Source organism: Nicotiana tabacum, chromosome 20 (genome assembly GCF_000715075.1).
Source record: "Nicotiana tabacum cultivar K326 chromosome 20, ASM71507v2, whole genome shotgun sequence".
NCBI lineage: Eukaryota > Viridiplantae > Streptophyta > Magnoliopsida > Solanales > Solanaceae > Nicotiana > Nicotiana tabacum.
The window spans coordinates 33,158,916-33,182,852 of record NC_134099.1 but is presented as its reverse complement, the minus strand read 5'-3'; the positions used below and the strand labels follow the sequence as shown (position 1 = coordinate 33,182,852).

Below are 23,937 nucleotides of genomic sequence, written 5' to 3'. Positions count from 1 at the left end.
TCATCTTTATTAATCTTGAGTCCAATTGAAGACTGGGGAATTTTCATATTCTTCATAAAAAAAAAAAGACAAATAATACATCATAAGAAATATGAAAGACAAGCAGAAAAACATCAAGAAATACATTAGAAATGTAGAAACTAGCAACACGTGATGCATTAGGAAAATACACTCAAGAAAAATAAACTAGTTGCAAATATAAAAATAACAACTTTTATAGCTTCATTCCCCAGTAAGATGATTAGTTCTTCAGTCAATATCCTCAAAGAAGTCTCCAGCTTCTAAATGAGTAATATTTGTTAGGCCTTCAAAATCATCATCTTTATATGCAAGATGTGCCTTAGAATCATATTTGTTTGAGGGACCTGCTTCATCATCATTATTTTGAAAGGTCAAGTGTGCCTCCACATTATTTTCTTTTTTCCTGAGGGAGGCTTGATAAAGTTTGACAAAATGTTCTGGCGTACGACAAATGTGTGTCCAATGACCTCTCATACCACATCGGTGACACATACTAGTTTTACCTTTTGAATGATTAATTTGAGAACCTTTATTGTTCTCCAATTTATTTCCACCATAATGACGATAATTGTTTCGCCCCTGCCACGTCCACGTTTATGACCATGTCCACGACCACGGTAATTATTTTATTTTCTTTCAAACTTATCATATGCTGCTACAACATTCACTTCCGGAAATGGAGCTGACCCAGTGGGACGGGCTTCATGATTTTTTATTAATAGAGTACTATTCTGCTCTACCACAAGTAGGCATGTGATTAACTCAGAATATTTCTTAAAACGTTTTTCACGGTATTGTTATTGTAGCACCACATTTGAAGCGTGAAAAGTAGAAAATGTTTTTTCCAATAAGTCATCATCTGTGATAGTGTCTCCACATAATTTTAATAGAGAACTTACTTTAAAGATAGCAGAATTATACTCACTTACGGTTTTAAAGTCTTGTAACCTTAAATGTATCCGCTCATACCGAGCTTTCGGTAATACCGTAAGTTTTAGGTAGTCATACCGATCCTTCAAATTAATCCATAATTCAAGTAGATCTTTTACGGTTAAATATTCAGTTTTTAACCCTTCATATAGATGATGACGAAGGAAAATCATGGCCTTCCCTTTATCCCGATTTGATGCTTCATTTTTCTTGTATAATAGTATTTCCAAGACCTTTAGCGTCAAGGTGAATTTCAGCATCAAGGACTCATGATAAATAGTTCCTCCCGATGATGTCAAGTGCCACAAATTCAAATTTTGATAAATTTGACATAGTGAAAACTATCATAAAAGATGAATAAGTTAGAGAAATAATTATAATAATAAACAATTAATGAAAACAAAACGATTAAGGTAAAAGAAATGAAAATAGAGTTATATCATGTTAACAATCTACTATTTCATTTTATTCTTGCCATAAAGTAGAAATTACATACTTGTTTCATTTCACTTTATATTATTGATATATATGTGTTAATAGAATTGAACGTGACTAACATTATTTATATGTCCCAATAAATATAAAGTAATTAAACTATAAAATTATTGCTTGTCAATTCATTTCTCACAGTTCTTCAAAATGCCTTAAAGATATGTTTTGATCCAGGGAGTCCATGAATATTATAAGTATGACATTAGTGCATAGCTAGTTTGATGACTTTGAGGTCCTCTAAGAGTTGGGCACGGAAGGAAATAGTTATTTTATAACTGCAATGTACTTAAACTATTTAAGATAGTACAGAATAAGGTGTATTAATAATGTATTGATTGGTAATGCATGAGTTAGTATTGCAAGCATTAATTATGTATGTATTATTTCTTATCTACTGTTTGGTGTGATGTATTAAAATTATAATGCATTGCATAATTTTTAAGAAAAATAGTTGTTTACAAAAATGCCCTCCATATTCTCTAACTTTAATGGGCTTTAAGGATAATTTTGTCTTTAACCATACTAATGCATGCATTAATAGTCTTGGTATTACTAATGTCATGATTTTCTGTGCATTACTTATACATAAGATAATATCAAGTATGATGTATAACTAATACAAATATTTGTTATACACAAGTTGAAAAATATATTACATAAGGTATTAATAATGCATAGAGCTAATGCTTGCATTATTTTTTCTAACACCTCCTATCAAACGACCCCTTATAGTTTAACTTTAATTAGTTAATATACATCTTTACATTAATATCAAAACTCAAAATCTACTTTAGGTCAATTCATCATATGAAAAATACCTGCAACATGCTATGGATGAACTAAAACAATAAAAGTATGAGTTTATCTCTTACTAAATAAACAATATCTATAATTTAACTTTAATTAGTAACATACAATAGTGAATCTTTAAATCAATTAAATAACATACTTCTTGCTCCACTGTCTTTTTCTCCCACCCAAAGGTCCCAATTCTCAGTTTTTAGTCATTTCAAACCTCAGTCAAATGACAGCCTTTTCCCCCACACCATTTTCCTTCTTGTTTTAGCACTGAGCTGTTAGCTCCTCCCATTCTTTTCCTTCACTCCTCCCCACACTCAGCAATGACAACAAAAACAACCAGCCCCATTTTCTTCTTCACTCTTCTCCTCCTTAGTTTCACTCCAACCCCATCTTTTTCCATTGAAAATGATATCAAATGTCTTGAAGGAATCAAATCTGCACTTTCTGACCCACTCAATAAGCTCTCATCTTGGTCTTTTTCAAACACTTCTATTGCTGCCTCAATTTGCAAACTTGTTGGTGTTTCTTGCTGGAATGAAAAAGAAAACCGGCTCATTTCTCTTCAGCTCCCTTCTATGTCTCTCTCCGGTTCACTCCCACCTTCCCTTCAGTATTGTACCTCTCTTCAATCCCTTGATCTCTCTGGTAACTCCCTCTCCGGTTCACTCCCGGTTCAACTCTGTTCTTGGTTGCCTTATCTTGTTAATCTTGATTTATCTGGTAATTCTTTCTCCGGTTCCATACCTCCCGAGTTTATTAATTGCAAATTCTTGAACACCCTTTTGCTAAATGACAATAAACTTACTGGTTCGATCCCTTTTGAGATTGGCCGGCTCGACCGGTTGAAACGGTTCAGTGTGTCAAACAATGGTCTTGCCGGTCCGGTTCCTGATGATTTAGACCGGTTCTTGAAAGATGATTTTGAAGGGAATAATGGGCTTTGTGGGAAACCACTTGGATCTAAATGCAGTAATTTGAGTAACAAGAATCTTGTTATTATTATAGCTGCTGGTATTGTAGGTGCTGCAGGGTCTTTGGTTCTTGGATTTGGGATTTGGTGGTGGTTTTTAGTTCAGCCTAGTAAGAAGAAAAACAGAGAACTTGGTGATGGTAAAGGTAATAATAATAGCAGTGATTGGGTTGAAAAGTTGAGAGCTTTTAAGCTTGTTCAGGTGACATTGTTTCAAAAACCTATTAATAAGATAAAGTTAAATGATTTATTAGCAGCTACTAATTCTTTTGATAGTGATAATATTGTTATTTCAACTAGGACTGGTATTTCTTATAGAGCTATGTTGCCTGATGGATCTGCATTGGCTATTAAAAGGTTGAGTAGTTGTAAAGTGAGTACTGAAAAACAGTTTAGGTCCGAGATGAATCGATTAGGACAGCTTAGGCATCCAAATTTAGTGCCTTTATTGGGGTTCTGTGTAGTTGATAGTGAAAGGCTTTTGGTGTATAAGCATATGCAGAATGGGAGTTTGTATTCACTTTTGCATGGTAATCTTAGTACTGGTGTTAGGAGTAGTAATATTGAGCTTAGTTGGCCAGCTAGGCTTAGGATTGCTGCTGGTGCAGCTAGAGGACTTGCTTGGCTTCATCACGGGTGTCAGCCGCCATATTTGCATCAATACCTTAGCTCGAATGTGATTCTTGTAGACGACGATCTTGATGCTAGGATCACAGATTTTGGGCTTGCAAGGCTCGTTGGTTCTAGTGACTCGAACGATAGTTCGTTTGTCAATGGGGATTTAGGAGAGTTTGGTTATGTGGCTCCTGAATATTCGAGCACATTGGTTGCGTCGATGAAAGGGGATGTTTATAGTTTTGGAGTAATGATGTTAGAGTTGGTGACTAGGCGAAAGCCTCTTGGTGCGGGCAATGCTGAGGAAGGATTTAAAGGTAGCCTAGTTGATTGGGTTAATCAACTCTCGAGCTCAGGTCGAAGTAGGGATGCGATTGACAAATCTTTTGTCGGAAGAGGTCAGGACGATGAAATCTTGCGAGTTCTTCAAATTGCTTCTTCTTGTGTGGTTTCAAGGCCGAAAGATAGACCATCTATGTACACAGTGTACCAATCATTGAAGGGAATGGTGAAAGAACATTGCTTTTCGGAACACTTTGATGAATTTCCAATCAACTTGACCAAGCAAAATCATGATCATAAGGATTAGATTATAGCATGAAATGATTAGACAAATGTTTCTAGTTTTGAATATTTAGTTATGGCTCTTGTACTTCAGACTGAAGGTAGTTCCTCTTTGAAATTACCCCTCGTCATTTATCGATAACTTTGTATAGTTTGAAATTACCAAGCGACTTTGTATGAATGCATGATGTTTGTGCTTTCTGGATACATATGTTGTCCATCTATGTTTAAATGTTTCAGTTGTGAATGAGTAAGTATTGAAGTGCTGTTTATCACATTACAAAGTTGCTCCATATCTTATGTTAAGTAGCTTCTTTGATTAGATTGTTAAGTAGCAATGCACAAATGCAGGGTAAGGCTGCGCACGATAGACTCTTGTGGTCTGGCCCTTCCCCGGACCCCGTGCATAGCGGGAGCTTAGTGCACTAGGCTGCCCTTACTCGGTCATCAATTCTTTGGTAGTTGTCAACATTGATGTGGAATTCTATTCAAGCTATTCATGACAGCTAAGACGGTATTTGTAAATTGTAAGGCCAGCCATTTCTTGTTTGGGTGTATGCATTTGGTATTACTTGCTTTCTTGCTCATCCCATGTTTCCAATTTGGACCACTGCTTTACATAAGTTATGATATATTCTTTTATAGCAGTGATGTTAGGCGCGCACCTCAACTATTTCATTAGGTACTTGTTATCATAGGTGGACTCAGAATTTGAAGGTTGCTAGTGCACTTTTTTATTCAACCAAAATCTATTTTGTATATAGGGTAACCACTTTTAATACTACCTCCGTTCCAATTTATGTGAACTTATTTCCTTTTAGATCCGTTTAAAAAAGAATGATCACTTTCTAAATTTGGGAACAATTTAGATTAAACTTACAATTCTATCCTTAATGAGAAGCTTTTATAACCACATAAATACCCTGGGCCCTTTTTTGACTTGTTCAGGACCACAAATTCTAAATCTTTATTTTTTCTTAAACTCCGCACTCGGTCAAACAGGTTCACATAAATTGGAATGGAGGGAGTATGTCACTATTTTCTAAAGATATACATGTATACATGAAATTTTTGCCGAACTTTACGGATGTCGGCGACCCCTCTACCTATTGCATAAGTCCGCCTCTACTTGTTACATTCTCACTAGCACTGGTATCGGGTATTTCTGCTAACTAGAACTTAGACAAATGAGAAGAAAATGCATAATGTTTTTGTTAAAAAATTATGAATATTGAGCAACTCTGGTTGCATAACACGACAAAATTTCCAAGCAGGCCTCCCTTTGTCCCAACAATAAAAATGACAGAATTTTAGGAACAATACAAGGGTCAAAATTGAGTAAAAAGTGCTCAAGATGAAAATAAAGAAAAATACTATTTCCGACCTAAAAACATGGGACTCTCGTGATATTATTTATAGTTTGTCCTGAGGTTGAAGAGATTAGATTGGTCAATATATTTTCTTCTGTGGACCACTAAATAAAATGAAATAGCGGCCCTCTTAATCTAATCCTCCATGTGAAAGTCAGTGTCCCTTTCCCTTTCTTTCTCATTTGTTTTCTTGTTTTTCTGTTTTCTATTTTCTTCTGTTTTTATGCCTTTTGATCTTTCTCTCCTTGCTTATGGAGTTTTCCCAACTCAAAACAGTATTCCAACTCTGGAAATGTAATGTATTTGTGTGCGCACCAACCAACAATAACATTTACGTTTCAGTCCAAGCAAATTGGGGTCGATGATATAAATCCTCGTATCTACCACCTTTTATGTATTTAAAATCGGGAAAGGAGTTGATGTTCAACAATTGTTTAAATATCAGGATTGATCAACTCTAGTTGTAGCTAGTCAAAAAGACAATTTGTAATTTGAGGAATTTTTATCTTTTTTGATTTTTGTTCTTTTAAATAATAAGGACTCGGGAGTTAGTGAATCAAATTTTGCGTGCAAGTTAGGTATCCAATGGTGGAAAATACAGGCTACACTGACATTGAGTACAAAATTATGTTGACAATGTAGAGTTGGAACTTGGAAGTTTAACAGCACGAGTTCTATAGTTCTCTTTTTAAGTAATTTTGGAGGGATCCCGAATAAGAGAAAGAGGAAGGATAAAGAGAAGGTGGCTTTTGTCAAGATTTCAACCTTGCACAGAGCAAGGTAAAGTTGCAGCTTACTTGTGCCGGTGGCGGATTCACAATTTTCACTGAGGAAATTTAAAATATAAAAAAATAAATATATAAAGAAGTTAAGGGGATTCAACCTTTTATATATATACATAATAATTTTATCCTTATATATACAAACGATGAAAGGGATTCATCACCCCCTAGTTCCGCCCATGCTTCTCATTGAACCCAAAATTCGAAGTATGGACACATCAGTATGAATTAATTACCTCAAATTCGTTAAAAATATGTTGTCTGTTCTCATGTAGCACATTGCACATACTATACATACTTATGTTCATTGCGTAAGTTTTCATTTGAAGTAAGGTAATCAACACTTACTATATGTCTATTAATTTGTTCATTCAGACAAATAAATACTTCATTTTTCTCTAACAAGGAACGAAATTTCAAGATTATTCTCTTTACCAGAAGTATGCCAATAAACTCCATATTAAACTACCAATTTGATCAATCACTCGCCTTCAGCTTTTGTGCAAATGATGTATATTTGGTTTTAACGGATATTGATGTTAACGTGTTTAATGTTTATACTCCCTTCGTTAGTAATATAATTTGAATTGGCACGAAGTTTCTAAAAAAAAGGATTTTTAAAACTTGTAATCTTAAATATGTCATAATATTTATGTGGGTATAAACTTTTGAATCTTATGACCTTAAATACGCTATAATATTTTTAAATTTTTTTCCATAACGGCAAAATAAAAAGTACAAAGGTAATTAATTCTAAATTTAAGTCTGTCATTCTTTTTTATATGGCCGTTTTTGCACCGTTAGCCAATAATTATCCCAGAAACAACGTGCAAGAAACGTATAATCCCGCTTTTCAAGGTTTTCCTAGAATAACAGTTAGAAATAATGTTTGTGATAGTAAAGGAAATGAAGATTTGCTGAAATATTGGAAGAGAACAAACTTTGGCCTTCCAAAAATAATTTAAGAAGACGACGATGCCTATAGTGAAATACTACCGGAGACAGCAGGGACGCAGAAAAACAAGTACTATTAATTTCAAGCAAAGAACCAATATAAGTTATTGAAAAATTTCGTAGATTATAATTTTATTTTAATAAGTATTGAAATAAAATATTGAATTTTTTTTCATCCATTAAAAATTTGCTTGTGTTTTTATATAAATTTTTATTTTAATTTAAAATTACCCCTAAGTATCGGTACCGCACCCTTAAGTACCCACCCTTAGGACCAGTAGGAGTACTAGTAGGGTACCAGTAAAGGACCCTTACCCCGTACCCTTAAATCCCCTTAAAAAGTATCCTTAGGGAACCCTCCCCTTACCCTTATCGTCCCCGTACCCTTAACCCTTAAGAACCAGTACCCTCCCCTTAGACAACCCTAAAGTAATTCATAAAAATAGAAAGAATTACAAGAAAATACAAGTGACTTCACACCATAACAAAAAATGGCCCATGTTTTTAAGATTTACCTAACATAGCCCATATTGTATATATTTTGAAGGGAAATTTTCATAAAGCACTATCCTTTAGTAGTAATTAACCATCTATAGATATCATTTGCTATATTACGGATTATAGATACATTTTCTGTGGTTATAAAATGTATTTGATGTATTTAAGCTATTGTTTCATGAATACAGTAGCAAAAATAGGCGTGAATCAGGGAAGTCCAGTTAATCAGTTGTTGTATTCGAGTGTATTCGACTGTATTCATGGAATAAAACATGGGATTACAGATGGACAGATTATTGTATTCAACTGTATTCGACTGTATTCACGACGTGAAATAGGAGATTACATTATTTTTAAAACGGAAAGTGAATCAATTAACATAATATACTCCTAATATAACTGAACAAACTCAATTATAACACACAAATTTTGTATTTTCAGTTAAAAAAAGATTCTCAACCGAAAAATACCCAACATCTAAATACATAAATTATATTAATTAAAAAAATATATGAATGCATTCATGGCATATAGCGAGACAGTGAATACAATGAAATACATATAATATAGCGCGGATACATTGAAATACAATGAGAGAAAAAGACAGTGAATACAATAAAATACATAGAATACAACAAGATATATTAAATTACAATGGAAAAAAAAAGACAATAAATACAATGAAATACATGAAAATACAGCGTGATAATGTTCTGCAATTGTAATTCTAACGTAAGGATGAAGAATCTGGCTCTCTCTTAAGGACGCTATCAAAGAGAAGTTCACAGTCCTTAATAATGTTCAATGGTTCGAAGTTCTTGAAGGCAAGCAAGGAAGATCTTCTGCAATTGTAATTGCATGGAAGGGTTTATGGTTTAATATTCCATATGGAGGAAGAAGAATCTATAGAGTCTTCAGCAATGACCGAAATTACACATCAGAAATCACAGCCTTGGAGTTTATCAAAATCAAAATTTTCCGAAAACAATCAAAATGTTGTTGCAGTCCTTGTAGGGTTGATTTTTAGGGTCGGAGGGTTTGATTTTGGATTCAGAAGTGAAAACGTACTGTAGGAATATGCCGTTGCAGTCGTCGGATGCGGGAGCCGGAGCAATTTCTGAAGTGGGCTTTGCACAAATCCGGTGGAAGGAGTAGGAGATCGAAAATTTTGATGGGATAGGGGAAGAGAATGAGATGTATCAAAGTAGAGAGAGAAAGAAAATAGTGTAACTGATTAGCGTATTTAGTGGCTTAGGGCTAGGAGGTAACCAAAATTAAATATTTTGCTATAAACTTTAAAAGGTATCTATAGAATATAATTTTTTAAAATGATATTTATTTAAAATAAATAAGGTGTTAACCTTTGCTATAGGAGGTAAAAATTCCACCTTCCTCTCTCTTCCTATGATTACCTTGTTCTTACAACCATTGTTCTAAAAGCAATGGAGCTAAATTTGTGTTCTCACAACTATTGCTTTTACTCTCTCTTCTTCTAACATCTTCTACATAAGCTTCAAGGGGCCATATATTTTCTGCTTCTCCCCTTGTGTCACCTGGTTGCAATGTGAGAAATTGAAAAGTAGAAGTCCACCATTGAAGGTCATTCAAAGTTTTGCTTTCGAAAATAGGATTTTTTTTGAGTTTGTTAGTTGTCTGGATTGGGTGTTGTTCCAATTGATTGAAAATATCAAAAGGAGTTCAAAATTTAAATTTGAAGTTATTTGGAACAGATTTGAGTGCGATTTGAGTTAAATTTCAGAAAAGACGCAAGGAAGAAGATGAAGTCAGTTTTTTTGTATAATTATGTATAATCTTGTATAATAGTATATATGAGTGTATAAACACATCTTATCCACTATTATACACATTTATACAAGCATCTATAGACGAACTTCTTCCACAATTTTCAGTTGTAGTTCTTATTCAATACCAGTCCAAATCTCCATTAAATGACTTCAAATTTTATATACAATCTCCTTATACTATTTCTAACAAGTCTAAATAACACTTACTCCAAATTTTTCACAAAATCAAATATGGAATTTAAATCCACATTTTTAAGCTTGTTAAAAATCTAATTTTCATCATCCAGTTGGATTTGGTTTGTGGAACTAATATTTGAGTCATAGTTATTGATTCAAAAATTAATTTAAAAGCTTGAGCAATCTTTTTTAAAAAATAAATAGTAATTTCGAGAACTTATTAGAGTTGGATGTTGAATTTTAACCTATTATTTTTGGGCTAGTTGATTGTAAATTAAAATATGGGCTATAAAATTGAAAAGTAGGGGGTCCAGTTGTTCTTATGTGAAATTTTTCCATAAAAATACACCCGCATGGGGGTTGAGGGACGATAAAAGAGACATTGAGGATCTGAATAGGTATAAAACGAACTATAGGGGTTAGTTATACAATATACGGAAAATTAGAGGAGATCCACGAATTAATTCAGAAACCTCCAAAATCAAACTTGATCGGCGGTGAGAAAAACGGAGACACAATCGATCGATTCAATGGATTCTCCATTTTCGCCGGCGATTCTCCTCTTCATCTTCCTTTTAGTTTCTTCTTCTCCAAATCCATCCGTAGGTCTCGATGAGATCTCTACGGAACAAAGAGAAGAAGGCATCGTATCAATAGGACGGAGACATCTGATGAGCTTTAAAGAGACGCCTATTGGTACAAATATCACTTACGATTGTTCTCCGTCTGGTCCTTGTGTTCCTTGTACTTATTCCGAAAAGGTTTTGCTATTTTTCCTTTTTCAATTTGATAATTTTGATGATTATTTCATTTTCTAGCCTAATGCATGTATTGTTTAGTTACCTGATGCGTGTTTGTTTATAGAGTTATATGATCAACTAGCTCGGAGAGTTTCAGTTTGGCTTTTTAACTGCAGTATTCCTCGCGATCAATAGAGTAATTTAAAATTCTTAGTGCTTATATAGAGATTATTGCTACGGTTGTGAGTTGCTTATAACAAGTTTATTTGTGTTAATTTTCTGCTTAAAAAGGTTGTTTGTATTGATGATTAAATGCCAATTTCCTATCTCAGGACCATGACATAGATGCTTGTTTGACTCATGGAGTTTAAGAAAGAGCAAAACTTAAATCATTTCGAAGTATAGAACATTGTAATTCTATTTGGTTTGGCAGCAAAATATTATGTGAGATAGTTAGCTATCAAATTGTTGGAAGTAAACTGGAGCACTTATTGAACTGTATTGGGAGAACTGAGAAGGGGAATGGCAATTGGTTATAGTCTCAAGTAACAAAAGTGAACGAAAGTGATGTTAAAATAAGGTTTGTTTAGATTAGATTTTTTAGTAGATTTGTGATGTTTCCCTATGTTCTTTCCTGTAGAATGATGAAAAGTATAGGTGCAGTGAAACTGGATATCGTATCCCATTCAAGTGTGTAGAGATTAAAGCTAGTTCAAAGGAAGTGAACAGCAATAAAGGAAATAAGAACCGATCTGCTCTGGAGGACACTTATGCTGCAGTAAGGCTACATGTGATGAAGCATAATGGTCAAGCTCTTACCTCCTCGGTAAGAGAAAGAAATTTGCTGGATGATTCATCCACGTCAAAGAGTGGATCGCATGCTTATGTAACTTATAGGAGCTGTGTTCTTTCTGTTAATGAAGAGAAGCTGTCAGTACTTGGTTTTGAGGTAAGTACATGCTATTTCTGCTTTACAAAAATGCCTTGTGGTGAACCATCAAATTCACATTCTGCAACCAGTGACTTTGGAAGTCTGGAAGGTTCTAACATGTCAGGCATATAGAGTTGTTCGCTTTTTCTTCCAATTTAGTTGGTTCTTTTAGTATTCAGGGTTCATTTTAGTGCTAGCCAAGAGCGAAGCATGAAATAGGATGAACCAAATGATGTGAGAACCATATATGATAATCTTGTTTTGATAATTTTTGCCTGGGAAAGCTGTAAGCGCTGTGTCATCTTGAACTGCTACAATGTACAGAAATATGTGAAAACCAAATAAGTGTTTAAGGATGAAAGTTAGTAGGGTATTGACAAAAAAGAAAAAGGTGCAAGTTACTGAGGTATTGAGAAGTAAGAGATACTTTATTTTGTTATGGAAAACCACTCAATTTACTAGGAGGACTTTGAAAGGAAGCAAAGGAGACCCAGGGCATTTCATTTCTATAATGTGAAAAAGTAAAACTAGGTAAAACCCTGGTTAAGCTAATGGAAGCAGAGGGACATATAGCAATTTTGAAACTTCAAACAAATGGTTAAATATCTGTATTCATCAAATGGAGAGAATATTATGAGGGCTTATTCTCCCTAATTCTTGTAGAGTTCCTATTGGATTGTCATGGGTAGTCAAGAGATAAATCCAGGTTGAAGTTCTGTTATCCAAGAGATCCTATTATTTTCTGCCTCCAATTCACAGTCATGTCCAGTGTGGAAAGGATCCCTTCTATCTAAAACCTAAAGCATAAAAGACTACTGGTTATACCAAGGCCTTTCAAAGATTTCTTTTGTTGCGAAGGTAAATTTTATTGATAAAACAACATTAAGACTGTTCTGACTATGTTCGAGATGCATTCACAAGTTCAATTGTTGTTCGCTATTATATAAAGAGCCAGTGAAGTCTAAGGAGGTCTTTGTCAGCACTTCATTAGTTCTATTATGGTAAACCATCAACCGTGAATGTTTTTGGGAACAATGTCTCCAATGAAAAGATTTTGTCCTGCCATGATTACTTGCTGTTAGTGTGTCATTCTAATAGTTTCAGTTTCTTAGCTTTTCTCGACTGATCCAGTCATCTAATTTTGAAAACTTCCTGGATTTCTTTCTCCTGAATGAAATAATATGAACTATTTCCTTGGTGTGTAGAGTTACCACCAGGTACTGTGGGAGATAGCAGGTACCCGGTGAAATAGTCTAGGTGCGAGCAAGTTGGCGCAGACACTACTGCTAACAATTAAAAAATTATATGAACCATTTTGCAGGCTTGCCTTAGAAGTATTGGCTGCTCATATAGTGCATAGGGATATTTGAGTTGCGTGGTGTTATTCTTTTTGGACATGGAAATTCTTTAGGCGTAGTCAACCCAATTGGAAGATCATATCATTTTGTCATGGACCTTAACATGGTAGTTGCCGCTGCACCATTCTGTTTTCATACCCTCTTCACCAGCAACCAAACTGAAATTCTAAAACTTTCACAGTTAGCTGATGCACACAAAGTTTCAGTATAGTCTTTGACCCACACAACTTGTCTCTGAAGGAGACCCGTTTGTGGAATAGTTCTCTGAAAAAGCCTCACAGTTTGATTGGAAGAACAAGCTATTTCTGATTCTGTAAATGCATTGGAATTAATTGGGAATGTCTGATTCTTATTTTGAGTGGTTTAATTGGATCTTTATTCTGTAGGTGCTTATGCTGGGCTTGCTGATTGTCAGTGGTTCAACAATATACTTCAGGAAAAGGCGAGCAGCTGCTGCACCTGGTGCTGGACCAGTTAGACTTCCAAATAATTCTCGATTTTGACTAAAAATCTGTAAATTCGCAGCTTAGGGATTCCATTTTTTCGTATCCTTTTTTTTTTTTTACTGTTTGGTCGGAGGTTGCACTCCTAATTGATTTGCTGTTAAACATGTTTGAATCAGTGTAAAATGTTGTAATTCATTCTATCATTTTATAGTTAGAAGAAAATAGAGATTTCATAGTTCCTCTATATCTGTACTTGTGCCTTTGCTATACATAAAGTATGAAGAGTAACTCTGGACAGGGTAGAAGGTGATCATATCCTGTTGTACTGTATATTCTTTTGAACCTTTCAAATTACAGGATTCTCTGTACATAATCTCTTCTTTCGGATGTGCATGGTTGGCGGCAGAATTTAAAAATCATTCAAATTCATCTTTTTTTGTCTCTCATATAGTTGAGACAAGAATTTTACTTTTACGGAGAATAGAACAATGTCTTGGCACCTAAATCCAATTTAGCACATTCCATGTGCTTTGAAGTTATAAGTATTGTTGCACCAAAAAATAAAAGTTATAAGTATTGCACTTTGCAGGTTACTAGTAGTCATCGATAGAGAACATGATTTTGCACCATCATAGTGCAGACCAAAGAGGCACTAATAGAGTTCGCACTCCTATCAGGCACTATAAAACATCGGACTGAAGAAGAGCGTGAGCACAAACCTCCAGCTTTACAAAATTTTGATATTTTTAGTAACTTATTTAATATTGGTAAAAACGTGTTTCACTATTTGAAATTTATTTTTTGCTTGAAAAACGTGTTTAGGAACTTTTCAAGTCTTACATTATTTAGAACTCTTGATTAATCTAAAGCTTACACCGTGGGTTATCATAAGAGAGATAGCAATCAATTGGGAAGTTACGACTTTCTCAAGTAACTAAAATGATGTAAAGACCCAAAGATACAAACGCACACCTAAAGCTACTACTTCATTTCCTTATAAAGACCAAATTCTGACCAAATATAAATCAATGAAAAAGCTGTTAGTAATAGCAGAACAATTAATTTGATATAACCATCTACCAATTCGGGTGCCAGGAGCCATTGACAAGGGACTTGGGATAGAAAAGAGAACCTGCTTTCTACGATAAACTTCAAATACAGACCACAATGTGCCATGTTATTGCTGCTTCTTTGAATCTTTTTCAAAAAAAATATACACAACAAGACACTAAGGCGCTTTGTCAAAACTGTGGTGGATCTCTGGTGCGCATGTTCAAAGCCAGCAGCATAGTAAACTCCAAACAAAAGAATGGCGATGATAATAATCCTCAAATAACTCCTTTCAAGACACATCTACAGGGATACGATATAGGTGGGCTACAATCAGCTCAAGTATTTGGATCACAAGAAGTAGTCTGGAGTCTTCCTTGTAGTGTCAGGCTCAATTTGCCGTGGAGCTGGGTCAAACTGAAGGAAATTTTGCTCCATATTTTCACCTATTTCTAGAATTGCAGCCATATTACCACACCGGTAACAATAGTTTGGAGCGCTAAATACCGTTACAACATTCTTATCCTGCCAAAAAGCAACCAATATCATGTTAATAGTACAATTTAATACCTTAAAGACAAGTTCACTTAAATGAACAAAAGCGGGAGATATTTCCCTCAGAGGTGCGGAAGAAACTGTTCGGATTATATCCACAGACCTGACACCAATTAAAACCTTCCATGACAAGCTGATGGGCTCTAGATATCAGTGTGAGACCATTGGTGTGGTTGAACTGAGAAGCTATATCCTGTCCAAATGTGTAACCAGCCCCTCGGGGTGATATTCCCCACCCACAGCGATCATCGGGATCAGACCACAGGAGATCACACATTGGCCCTTCATGTGGCACCTAACGACCATAAAAAAGAGGCATAAATGATAGGATCAGTAACATTGGCATTAAGATGATAATAATAATCATGAAACATCTGAAATAATCGCAGCCACTAGTGCAAGTAGGAAAGGAGCAACTGAAAGATAGTAAAGTGATTCTAGTATATTGCCTTCTCTAGATCCAAGAACTGGAAAAGTAGATTGCATTAACTGGTGAATGGAATATACTACAAGCCTCTATGTTACATACACGAAACATTGTCAAACCTATCCAACAACACATTTAGAAAAAAATGGAACTCTTTCGACTAATGATAATAGAAACACAGAATTCTCTTCCTCCTCAATTCTTGATTAGTTTGGTTCTGAATTTATAATCTTGCTGGAAAAAAATGGATGTAACCCACATAAGACAGCCTGTTGTGCCATAATGATCAATTTTGTGAGGTAAATAGGTGATTACGTTGATACATGGTGTCAAATAGAGAGAGGAGGAAGAGCAGGAAGTGACAAAATATAAAGCAGACTAGTTTGACATATCATGAACATGTAAAAGCTTGAAGAAAACAACTATTATTATACCTCTTGTATACGATCCAGTGCTCGGATGTTATCGAGGGTATCAAGGGATGGTGAGAGTCCTCCATGCAAACAGAATATCTACAAATTTCTCAAAATTAGGCATATAAAACTTGCCAACAGTTCTATTCAAGTAAATTGCCAACCTGACTCTCTATGAGTGCTGTCAATGGTAGATAATCAAAAAGATCAGTGAAATGCTTCCAAACATTAGCATTTCCATACTTCCTCAAGCATTCATCATAAAACCCATACCTAGCAGGAAAGGACATCTGTCAATTACTACAAAAATGACTCTGAACCTGCAGTCATATTTTATGCAGTGAAAAACAAGTAGGGCAGCTGATCAGGAATAGCATAGATGATCCCTCCCTGCAAGACTTCCCATAGATATACTTTATTTAAAAAAAGAAAAACTGCATACAGATATCTTCACTGATAAGTAAACATACTTAAATATCTATCTAATAGTTCTAGAGCAAAGTTGTTGAAGTGAACCTAGTGCACTGCAGAGCGCTCTAAAGCACAAGGTATGTAATCTCCAAGTGTGACTCAAGTTATAAACGCTAATATTTGGTTAAAACATAACTCAAGACATGCGCAAGAAGACACTTTCTAAAGATCCTTATTAAAAAAAAACACTTTCTAAAGATCTAGCAACTTAACATTCAAGCTTCTAGTATGACATCATTGTCCAACTACTCAGTTACGAAATCCTCCTCTTGAATATGATTACTAAGTTTGTCCATGCAAAGAGTTTCATGACTTTTTGAGAGCAGGTGCGGGTGGTATACATGAAGGCCGGAGTGTTCTCAACCAAAATCTTCACAAAGACCATGTAAACGATTTTGCATATATAAAAGCACTCGCCATGACAAATTATAACAGTTCTCAGACCCAGTGATATCACATTTTTTCGAAATTTTTGGGACTACTACATATTGTGACTGTGAGTAACAAATTTATGGTCTCATTCAATAAGTAGAGGAACATAAAATCATATTTATCCTCATTACAACTCCAAAATGAGAAGGAAACATCTGCTGGAACATCCTCATCTTCATTGTCCCAGATTTCTCGTTAATGCACAACTTCAACAACTTCAAACTCAGTGTAATCCCACAAGTGGGGTCTAGACTCTAGGGAGGATAATGCGTACGCAAACCTTACCTCTATCTTGTGAAGGTCGGGAGGCTATTTCCGATAGACCCGATCCTTGCATATAAAAAAATAATGCGATAAAAAATTATCTTTGCTTGAATTTAGAAGGTATATTGACTCAGATGGAGTCAGCAAATTAATGGGATGGGTTATGCATATACTCATTTTATGGCGAAAATCATATTTTATTTAGTACACTATTACATCATTTGTTCACTTTATTATTTGCACATGACATACATATTTTTAAATATTTATTTAACATTCAGATTCAAATTTAAAAATCTTATCAATTACATAAATTGCTAGGAATAACTTTTTTTTTTTAAAGACAGGATTCTAAGATCCTATTTATCCTTATCCAATAATAATATATCTACCTAGATAATCATACAAAAAATTAACTTAAAAAGGAGCAATTAAAAATTGGAGATCAAACTTATTTGTCTACATACAACTCTTTTTTTTTCCTTATGTATTGCTTATTTGATGAAATCTTATAGCTTTCAATTGGATCTTGGGTTATAAATATTGGTATTATATTTTTACTTAACTGAATTTTTAAGAGTACTATTTATATACGTATATAAATCAGATCAATATAATTAAATTTTATATATTATCAGTAGTAGGTAAAAATCATCAAACTTTCCTCAGGTGTTTCAATAGGTATAAAGTTCTAATACCTGACCTCCAGGGAAAGAGGGTGAAGAAATGGAAAGAAGAGTTGCATTGAGTATGCTGAACAGAAGCATCACATTCAATTACACACCCATTGCTTTTGTGCAATAGGAGAAGACATAAATCAAGAAAGGACATTTGAGCCACAGAAGCGAAAATTTCAGGTTGCTACCCTTACTGGCTCACGCAGACCCAAGGAGAGAGAAGCAAAGAGGAGATTAAACTAACCACTAGCAGAAAGTCGAATAACATAATCCACCAAACTGGACAAATTTTGAAAGAAAAAAGTAGCATGTACGAACATACTAGGCCAGTGAAACACTAAGGGGTCGTTTGGTATGAGGTATAAGTAGATATAGTGCTGGTATAAAAATTTAATACCACCTTAATACTTTATTTGGTTAGCAAACCTGGTATAAGTTATCCCGGGATTAAAATTAGTATCGGGATAACTTATACCTTGTAGGGGATGGGGTAATTAGTGTCGGGATAACTTATACCTTCTTCTTAGAAATTATGCAATTGTCATTTTTAATACAACATACCAAACAATGGATAAAAACCAATCCAAGCATAAGCCGTATTGTAACCAAACGACCCCTAAGTGTAAGAAACACATAAAAGTGTCATGCACCAAGCAGCATAAATGAAACAATCACCAAATATAAAGAGATGGTAATTCTTCTACATACTTAGGCAGCATTGCATATTAAGTTCTTCTAAATTCTTTTAATCGGAGAAATAGCAGTTTAGCTAGATTAAGAAATATAAGAGCAATGCAGAAACCTTTTTAATTTTATAAAAGCATCGCATAAACATAAAATTCCCACTGCCATACATAAACCAGATTATTTAAAAAATGACAAAGAATAATCCTTGAATATCACCTGTTGAGAAAGACACATCATCTTGAAAAAACCTCATTTACGCACTTTAATGATGAATAAATATTAAGGACTCACACTTGAGTGATCTGACGGCTTTCGTGGTTTCCCCTAAGAATTGTGATTCTATCTCTGTAACGGACCTTCAGAGCAACCAATAGCGTGACAGTCTCAACGGAATAGTATCCACGGTCTGCATTTGTTAGGCAATTATTAATGACAAACAATGAATGCTAATGTACTCAACCAACAAGGAAACTGATAATACTAGTTAACGCTTAACATACAGAGAAGTAAACTGAAAGATAAGAAAAGGAATCCATCAAAGAAACAGTAAAAAGGTAATAAAAAGGGAAAAATGTAATCTGTCATTGCAGTTTATGGAGTGAGACCTACATAACAAAATCTACCTTAGATGAAAAAAGTATTAGAAAGACAAAAGAAACCCTCAAAAGCCTTTATCTACCATCATGTCATAAGGAAAACGTGTGAGTCATTTAAAATGGAAAACAGTTACTAATTTTACGGAACCCGTTGATAGAACACTTCCTTTTTGGTAGAGCTATATACAGAAAACAAACAATGATGAGTAGGGAAAAATCTACACCGCTCAAGTGCCCACTTGACATCTGTGCACCAAATTTTTGACATGCATAGGAAGAAGTAGCTTTCTGTATGGGGAGAACTTCTTCTAACAAAAGAACATATTTAGAAAGCAAAACTCAAACAAAAAATCCATGACATGTAATTACTTGTAGCATCTTTGTCCACAATGTATGACTCAGGCACAAAATCTAGCACCGAGCACTGGTTTTCCAGATGCTTCCCACTCTTACTAAGAATAAGCTTGTGAAAGGACAAGAATCAGTGTGTCTGACAGTTGTCAAGTCGTCGTATTTGTAAGATAAAGTGACACCATAACTCCAAATCAATTTTGGTCACTCGTCCGCCCCAGAGGCTTGGTCTAATGATAAGAGCACAACAATGATGTGCTCATGTCACAGATGTAAACCTCGTTGCAGATAAAAATGTGGTATTTACGTGGAGAAGGGTAGAAGGACAAATCCATTATCCATCGAGTTTTGAACCGTGCGCCACTGGCCCTAAAAAATTTCTCTATTAAAAAATAAAATAAAATTGGTCACTCGTCTTATTGGATGGCCAAATTATTTTGTTCCTTAATCAGCATCCTGCAACTCTTAGGAGGATGTTTCCACATGTACGTTTTTACCAATTTGTCATCTTAGGCACCAAGAAAATTACCAAATTAAGTACTCCCACGTTTGGCTCCAAAATATTATATCAATTCCATGAAGTTACTTTGTCATATTCCAACCACCAAGCACACTAGAAATCCACATCACAACAGCACTTCATCATTATCGAGTATAAACAATGATTAGATCAAAATAAAGCTTGCCATTTGTTCGACACATCATAGTAAAACTGCCAATAAATGAACAGCAAATCATATATCATCCTTATCAAGAATGATTGAGAAATAAAATCTCGAATAACGGCAAATTACAAAACAACAACCATAAAGTTGTTACTTCACGGCACCCTTACATTCGGCAGAACCACGCGCACACAACGATTGGAGCTAAAAGTTACACTTCACATTCTACTTAGTACACAAAACAGCACAACCTCTATCATCCTTCAAGTGCTGCTCACATTAGCAGTAGCATTCTTACTTATTCTGTTTTTGGTTTCCCATCCAGTGTCTGGTATCCGCTTTCGGACTAACAATCCGGTTTTTTCGTCCCACGTAAGGCCCATTAAAGGAGGAAGCACTCACTACTAGGATTTTTCCATACCCAGAGCTCAAACTCAAGACTGCCTGTAGCATTCTATTTCTACTTCCTATTTATGTCAAAAATAATTCATTGCACGCAGAGAAAATTAACACAAAAACCAAGATATCATGTGCAAATTTCTAATTTAACAGAATGTATCTACCAAATCCAACCTAGATTTTACATTTTCAAAAAAACAATCGTTAGAATCCATAAATGTATAACCTGATTACCAAAACTCACCAACATAATCGCCCATGAAGAGGTAATTAGTATCAGGAGCGTTGCCGCCGATTCGAAAAAGCTCAATGAGATCATAGAACTGTCCGTGAATATCACCGCACACCGTTACCGGACATTTCACCGGTTGTACATTCCATTCCTCCACGAGTATCGCCCTCGCTTGATCACACAGCGTCTTCACCTCCGCCTCTGATAAGGGCTTGCACTCCATCAATTGCTCGATCTGCCGATCTACATCCGCGTGCGACGGCATTTTTTTCCCGTCAAACACAAATTTCCTTCTACAATCGCCGATCTAGCTATTTTTCGCTGCTTCAATCGTCAGATCGAAAATCCAACTGCTATATAATTCGCCAATTGAATCGAACGTTTTTACGGCCGACGATTAAAGTCAAGCAGAAAAAAGTTGTTCGAAATTCAAAATTTTCAAAAAGTTGAACCTCGATAAAGTAACTAGGGTTTCAATCTCTGGAACATCTAATGCCTCCGATATTTGTCTCCATTCATGCGAAGCTATTAAGCTGTCTCTCTCTCTCCTACGTGAAAATTGCAGCATAAATGAGAGGAAAAATGTTTTCACAAATAAAATAATACGTGCGTTAATAAATCGAGAAATATATTGTGATGTGTGTTTGTTTGTCTCTTTTAAAATAAAAAAAAATTACTGTTCGTCTCTCCATGTATGTTCGTATCTCTTAACTAATAACATTTCTCATTTACAGCTGGTTTGGATCGCTGTAGTGTTGCATGAATATAACGTTTGATATATTATATCATTTGTCATACTTTCCTTTCATGACGTAATGCACCAACAATATGAAAAACAAAACGGACAATATTACTAAGGGGTCGTTTGGTAGAATGTATTAGATAAAATAATGCATGCATTAGCTTTGTGTATTAATAATACCTTGTTTGGTAGACATTTTGAACCTATGCATTAGTTATACATCCTATTTGATATTATCCTATTCATAACTAATGCATAGAAAACAATGGTATTAAAAATGCAATGGGTTTTAATGCATGCATTAGCTTAGTTAAAGACAAAATTGGTCTTCAAAATTTATGCTTGATTAAAATATGCTAGTTAATATATTAATGCAAGTATAAAATAATCCAAACAGTGAGAAATAAAATTATATCTCTAGTAAATAAATAAATACTTAGCATATTTCCCTTTTTATAAATAAATATTTGGTTCTATATTACAATATAGATAGACAAATCAAATAATTTTTTTAAAACTTTTTCATATAAAAATATTTCTCAACATATGTTTCTTTTAAAAAGTTAGAGTGATGGACTGGTTTTGAGGGCATTTTTGTAAACAAACAATTCTTTTAGAAATTGTGCAATGCTTTAATACATCAAACCAAACAATAAATAAGAAATATGTCAGCATAAATAATATCAGCATAACTAATACACCCTATTCAGCATTATTCTTATGCACCCTACCAAACGATCCCTAAGAAAAAATAGGATACATAGTAGAATTATTACATAAAAGAATAAAGGATAAAATGTTATTATTTAATAATAAGGAAGGGCAAGATAATTAAAAAAAGTAAGATAACAACGAAAAAATTACACGGGGCGCCCTATTTGGTCGCCCCCATTTACCTATACCTATTTTTTTTTAAAGTTTTAACTTGTACCCACTTTTTAAACAACTTCAGCCCCCTTTCTCCTCCTTCGTTTTCTTCTTCTTCTTTTTTCTGCTGTTGTTGGTGCTGCTATGAATATACAGTAATACAGATATATGTTGAATCCTGATGACTCGTATATCAAGTTCATGAGGGTTTTATGAAGCTTCTCAATCTCTCTTTCTTCTTGTTTTTGCTTTCTGTATTGTACCACAGCTGCTAGACATTTTGCTTCTTCAGTAGATATTAGAGGCAATTGGATCAATGGAGCAGTATTTGATTCTTCTTTGATTCTTTTGTGTGTAGAACTGAGAGTGTCGAAGTGATTGTCCGTGAAGCGGGTAGGAATGTGTGAAAAATATGAGGGAAATCTATGCTGCATTACTAGTTTACTGTTAAATGAAATGATGTTATCTATGCATCTGCTACTATAGCTCAAAATAACAATCATACTTAGCATTCCAAAAATTGCTCAACTCACATTTTTGGTTTTCTAGAAACTGAAACTGATCAACTGGGGAGACATCGTTGTCTTAAAATTTTCACTTTTTATAAAAACTTTAACATTAAATAAACTAAAGTTTTTACAAATGAGCTAAATAATTTCAGCATTTCTGCTGAAGTTTTTTAAAAAGCTTATCCACGACAAAAATACTTCAGCTTATTTAGTGCAATTACAAACAAAAACTTCAGCAAATAGAGAACAAAACTTCAGCTACTATGCTTAAGTTCAGCAATTACAAACAAAAACTTCAGCACACTTGGTTCAACACACTTACTACTTCAGGCCCGTCTACTAGAATGCTGAAGTTTTGCGTGATTGCCTTTGCTACTTCAGCCCCGTATGCTGAAGTTACGCGAAAAAGCGGGTACGCTTGCAATTTTTTCCCCAAAGCGGGCACAAGTTAAAATGTGACCCAAAAAGCGGGTATAAATACAAATCTCCCAATAACGACGCCACCACACCAAATCTATAGTTCTATAAAGTAGCACTTTTCTTCATTACGTAACAACAGATTTAATGATACGATACAATAAAATTTAAGTAAAATCAAAACAAACATTATATGTAAAGTAACAATACAATAGGTAACAACCATTCAAACAAGCGGTTAAACAATTCAATTAAAATATTATTATTACTTGTCAAACATTCTTTTTCCGCGCGCTAAATGCCTTTAAATGACCAAAATTCAGGTGTTTGGACGATGGATCCGCAAACTTCAAATTTTTCAAGTGAAGTCAATTTTAATTATAGATCATCCATCAATAAATTTTGCTCTAAGATCTTCATTTTGTAGTATTATTTCAACAACGTTTTTAAGCAAAAGTTTGTCTAACAACTTATATTATCTCTCGATCTGAGAAATTTACCTGGAATACAAACATTTAAAGAGTTATTTATAAAAAAAATACAACTACTTTAAGAAATTACATTTTATACAATTTATTACAGTTTTTTAACTTTCTAATTAGATTATATACCTCTTTAATATCCCTTATATATCTCATTTTTATAAGAACTGTCATTAAATTGCATAATTTTCTCCTAAAACTACTCCCACTTAAAAGTTAGGGATTGCTTTTACATAGTGTGATTTTT

At 34.4% G+C, this 23,937-nt stretch overlaps 3 protein-coding genes across 3 annotated transcripts; 2 read left to right on the top strand and 1 right to left on the bottom strand.

The window, feature by feature from the left end:
• Positions 1 to 2,405: 2,405 nt before the first annotated feature.
• On the top strand, positions 2,406 to 4,600 carry LOC107768234 (putative inactive receptor kinase At1g27190). Its single transcript, XM_016587339.2, has one exon. It carries the CDS (start codon positions 2,565 to 2,567, stop codon positions 4,416 to 4,418), a length of 1,854 nt encoding a protein of 617 aa, XP_016442825.1. The 5' UTR covers positions 2,406 to 2,564; the 3' UTR covers positions 4,419 to 4,600.
• Positions 4,601 to 10,424: 5,824 nt separating this feature from the next.
• LOC107768235 (uncharacterized) lies at positions 10,425 to 13,696 on the top strand. The gene is made up of 3 exons (XM_016587340.2): positions 10,425 to 10,740; positions 11,360 to 11,668; positions 13,395 to 13,696. Exons 1-3 carry the CDS (start codon positions 10,510 to 10,512, stop codon positions 13,509 to 13,511), a joined length of 657 nt encoding a protein of 218 aa, XP_016442826.1. The 5' UTR covers positions 10,425 to 10,509; the 3' UTR covers positions 13,512 to 13,696.
• A 769-nt stretch (positions 13,697 to 14,465) lies between these two features.
• On the bottom strand, positions 14,466 to 21,232 carry LOC107768236 (serine/threonine-protein phosphatase PP2A-2 catalytic subunit). Its single transcript, XM_016587341.2, has 6 exons — positions 20,686 to 21,232; positions 18,722 to 18,836; positions 16,064 to 16,172; positions 15,921 to 15,998; positions 15,163 to 15,354; positions 14,466 to 15,029 (listed from the first exon to the last, which is right to left on the bottom strand). Exons 1-6 carry the CDS (start codon positions 20,936 to 20,938, stop codon positions 14,856 to 14,858), a joined length of 921 nt encoding a protein of 306 aa, XP_016442827.1. The 5' UTR covers positions 20,939 to 21,232; the 3' UTR covers positions 14,466 to 14,855.
• Positions 21,233 to 23,937: the final 2,705 nt, after the last annotated feature.